The 4,943-nt window shown below is 42.5% G+C and overlaps 1 protein-coding gene across 1 annotated transcript in view; it reads left to right on the top strand.

Annotated features, from left to right (window-relative positions):
• Positions 1–4,617, top strand: part of LOC138031855 (serine-arginine protein 55-like) — a 7,420-nt gene extending 2,803 nt beyond the window's left edge. The window contains exon 3 of the mRNA XM_068879476.1: positions 4,347–4,617. Within this exon, the coding sequence (XP_068735577.1) occupies positions 4,347–4,535 (189 nt within the window). The 3' untranslated portion in view covers positions 4,536–4,617. The remainder of the gene's footprint in view (positions 1–4,346) is intronic.
• The last annotated feature ends 326 nt before the right edge of the window (positions 4,618–4,943 follow it).

Raw genomic sequence — 4,943 nt, forward strand, 5'->3', positions numbered from 1 at the left:
AAGTCTAATCAACTCTTAGGTTGGTTTTTGAGGAGATAGGAAAACCGGAGTACCCGGAGAAAAACCTCTCAGAGCAGAGTAGAGACCCACATTTGATATCAAGTCTGGGAAGCGAGCCCGGGCCACATTGGTGGGAGGCGAGTGCTCTCACCACTACCCCATCCCTGATCACTCTGATCAGTTATATGTTGTGGTACTTATTCTTCCTGAAGACGTTGTCTAGGTACTTGGTCTCGCCTGAGATTCTGTTGGGCGAATCGCAACCTAGTTGTGCTGGAAGTAGGTAGAGGAAAGGCAGAGGTTCAACAACTCCATTAACTACTATCGTACAGTTTAGGTGATCTGGTGACTGCATACAACAATACGCTTATGTCAGCTCTAGACCGTCATGCTCCTGCTATCACAAAGACTATCACTAAAAGACCAACTGTTCCCTGGACGGGTTCAATCAGGAAGTGAAGTCTGCAAAAAAGGAACTACGGCGTGCTGAAAGGAAATGGAGCAAAACAAGACTACACAGTGATTTCTTAGACTTTAAAGCCAAGAAAAATCAGGCTACTTCCACAAAAGGAGCAAGGATTGACTACTACTTCACTGTTATACAAAAGAACAGAGCTGACCAGCGTAAGATGTTCCGGTCAGCAAAGTCTTTGTTCGAACAAGAGGCTGACTTGACTTTCCGGGGTCCGCTGCTGTTGAGGCCATGCAACACCGCATTGCCGACATCAGGGAATGGATGCTCCGGGACAGGTTAACCCATTGACTCCCGGGGATTGACTCCCAGGAGTTCCCCATTGACAAGTAAAATCATAAAATCATACTAAGTCTGGCCGGTTTAGGCCGGTTTGGGTGTTTAATTAAGATCGAATTATGGCAAAACGGAGTTCATCATGGAGTTCATTATTGGCCCACGACAACAACTCGCTAAAGTAACCATAAACACCCTGCAAGTTGGTGAAAGTGTGACTCTGACACCGGCGTGCTGGTTCGATGGACATTTAAAAATGGACACCCACGTAAATAACATATGTAAGGCCGCATTCTTCCATTTATTTAACGTTAGGAGAATTAGAGAGTTTCTCAGTGTGGAATGCACAGAAATTGTAGTGAATGCTTTCGTGACTAGTCGCTTGGACTATTGTAATAGTCTCCTATATGGGTTACCCAACAACCAGCTGCACAAATCCAACGTGCGCAAAAAGCAGCTGCACGTCTTATCTGCAATGTTAGTCGATTCGATCATATTACTCCTTCTTTGTACAGTCTTCACTGGTTACCTATTACTTATAGAATACAGTTTAAAATTTTACTTTTTGTCTTTAAACGGCTCCTTATGGACTTGCCCATTTGTATATATCAGAACATTTGCTGCCTAAGTCAATCCCCTAGATATAATCCCAGATCTTCTGTGAACACACTGTTCCTGAAATATCCTACTTTTAAGTCTTGCTACCTTTACTTGTGGGATACCCAAAGTGTGAAACAATCTCCCCTGCGATATCCGTAATGCCAGTAATTTAGATCATTTCAAGCGCCTGCTCAAAAACCCATCTGTTCAGAGAGGCCTATAGTCACTACAACTAATATTTTTACATAATTGTAATCATACCTTTCATTGTTAGTCTACTTGTTATATACTAGAGTTAGTCTATTTCCTATTATTGTTATTATAAGCTATTGTTGTCATTTATCTACCCACATTGATTTTACATAAGCTTATTGTAATTAGTTTTTCCATTCTGTGATGCGTGAGTAAGCATCTTACTATGTAACACGCGCGATAGACGTGAATAAATTATTAGTAAATATATTATTATTATTATTATTATTATTATTATTATTATTATTTATTATTAGTATTAGTATTAGTTATTAGTCGGCCATAGTTAGTGATAACTTGGCAGTCGAGTTCTCCATCGGCCGTCTTTGTGCAGTCGAATTGAAATTCTGATTAAAAGTTATTTCACGTCGAATGAAACGATCTTCTGGTCGTCAGGTGTCAACACCGTCTTGATAGTCAGTAAAGGTCTCTGTAGACTGAGGTGAGTATGGGGATTCGTCGGACCGTGGTTTGAAAGTAGTACCCAAATGTTTGGATAGTTCGTCATTGGAGACCCACAGAGGGAAACTACAGATCTGTTCGCGGCAGCACTCGGCAAAGTCCTTTTTTGACTTACGGCTGTTTCTGCTAAGGCGGACTCATACACCATATAAACCTTTTTAGAGACATCACGCCAAGCCGGCCACTTCTACTGGAGAGAACAGGTCAGCCACAACGTCGGGGAATCCATCCCCTACTCTTCTCGAATAGTGTGTGGGTTCATTGACGTCCCACAGGGAACTTATCATTTGAACATGGAGGATATTTGTGAGACAGGGCGTACATTTTTTTAGTCCTTATCCGAAAAGACTTGAAAGTCTAACCATTTGCTGATGAGATTACAAAGGCAGCACTTTCTCCTCGATCATTTTAAGATCCTGAGTGTTGATCCGGCCGGGGTTCAAACCTGCAAACTCCTGCATGACAGCTCCATGCTCAACGAACTGAGCCACCGGTGTGCCATGCGGTGGTGCGCCGTTTGGTATGTTGGGTTGTGTGGTTTCTTCGGTGGTTGTGCTACGTAGCACCTCAGTCTGTAGTAGAGCCTGACCACCCACCCCTGATGTTGATAGGCTCATCCATCGGTTCAAACAGGTTGTTCAGTCGTCGTTGAAGTGTTCGTGTTGGGTCTCCTTTGAGTACTTTGTATGTCTGTCTGTCCATGGATGTCTGTCCGTACAACGTGAGTCCATTTTCTCGTAGTGACGTGACTCTCGCGGCTCTTTCTTGTCCATAACAACAACAGTCACGCGTCACGCGTCTTCGTTCTTTAATTCTTTCACTAATACGATGCACTGCTCATTTGTCTGTAAGGATTCCTTGCACCCAGGTTTTTGAAACTGTAGTCGCCTGGCAACAACGGTCTTTCTGCGCACTACTCTGACCCGGACGATCTTATTTCATGGAGTTTTGATAAGACACCTTGGTTCAAGCCATTTGCTGTTACGATTCACAGGATAAAAGTAGAGGGTTTGGTAAAGTTCGTTGGCATCCTCGGTGCCATTCCTGTCATGTTTCTCTGGCCATTTAGGTTAGTTCGTCGAAACTGAACAAAATGGGATATTCACGAAAAAAAAAGTCGGAAACGTAAATACCACTTTGAATTTATGGTTTTTTTTTTTTGACGACGCCGTCGTAACTATAGGGTTCCTTTAGGTAGATTACACCCAACTTCATATGGGAACTATGTGTATGTCATCCAACATGACGGCGATCAGCCGATAACGTTTGTTTTGGTGTCAATAGATCCTCCAAAATGATATGGCGGCCGAAATTTCAAATAAGTGAAAATTAAAAACGTATACGAGCACTAGATAGAACAACTTTACTTTAGTAACCCTACAAAGTTTCAACGTACGAGTTGTTATATCAGCTGAGAAAATGTAAGTTGAAAAATGAAAAATTTACAGACGTTCGTATGAACGGGGGTACACGCAATACCTACAACTTATAGAGGTTTGTATGACTGGGGGTATAAATGTAAGTTTCATCCAACTTACATTTTCTCCGTTGATATAACAACTAATACGCTGAAACTTTGCAGGGGGACTAAAGTAAAGGTCTTCTTTCTATTTCTGGTGTCAGTTTTTCATTCAGTTCAAGTTTAACTCGATTAAATCCGTTGCCGCCTTTTTGGAGAAGGGTCTATTGTATTGTATTTCTGAGCCCGCGAGACTGAGCACCCCCAGCAAACCATTGTTTTAACGAAAACCGCTGCTCAGCAATTTAGCGCGGGGGTGCTAATGCTTTGGCACTGCACAGAAATCAAATCAAATCAAACATCAAATGGTAGGTTGGTTTTTTGAGGAGAGGGAAAAACTGGAGTTCACAGAGAAAAGCTTCTTGAAGCAGAGTAGAGAGCCAACAAACTCAACCCACAAGTGACGCAAAACCAGGGAATCGAACCCGGGCCACAATAACAGGAGGCGAGTGCTCTCATCACTGGCCCATCCCTGCTCACCGAGCAACGTATAATTTCCATTCTAGGTTAACATCACGGCATCTTCCGAGACCACGCAATTTAAGACGGGTGTTGGAATAACTTCCGGGTGTTTAAGTTCCGCATGAGTTGTTTTGAGGGAATTTTGGCTTCGGGTCGGGAAAACTAGTGTCGCAGGGTTACTCAAAGATAGGCACTCCAGACTCTCCTGGTGATTGGCTCTTGTGGCGATGCCGTAACGTTTAAGCCCCCTACAGCAAACAGGCTGACTGGTCGATTAACAGCTTTTGATTGTTCGTATTTCAGATGCCAGACGAGTCAAGCACATTACCAAGCCTGTTTAGACATTTCAAAAAGCCAAAGCGACAAAAGACTGTTAGCAAACCAACTAAACGCTTTCGAAAAAGATTTATGAGCAAAACATCATGGGACATGGGAATTTGTGACCTCACAGTTCTTCACGATATAGCCGAAGAAGACGAGGAAGAATGTTAACACGGTTACGTGACTTCTGTTTGCAGAGTTGCGTGATATTACAAGTTTCGTGACGAAATTTTAGGTGTAATGTATCCTAATTGTGTCTACGCCATCAAGCGATGGCTCAAACGTTAGATTGAAATTCTCACTCGAAGGTTATTTTCCCCCTTGTGTTTATCCATTTATGCTTTCAAATATCATTCTGTTCGTTCGTTATTTGTTGAGCGCGAAGAGAAAGAAGATAAAATTTATTTTTATTAAATTTACGACTCTTTACTGGCCATCCTCCCAAGGAAAAATTAATGATAATTTCTCACCCCATGGCACACAGAAACGGACACCGTGGACTCATCGAACAAAAACGACAGGTACCTTTACAAAACTGCACGCAACACGTTTTGACCAAAGGAGAAGGGGTATTGCCTA

The sequence above is a fragment of the Montipora capricornis genome, chromosome 14 (genome assembly GCF_036669925.1).
Source record: "Montipora capricornis isolate CH-2021 chromosome 14, ASM3666992v2, whole genome shotgun sequence".
Lineage (NCBI taxonomy): Eukaryota > Metazoa > Cnidaria > Anthozoa > Scleractinia > Acroporidae > Montipora > Montipora capricornis.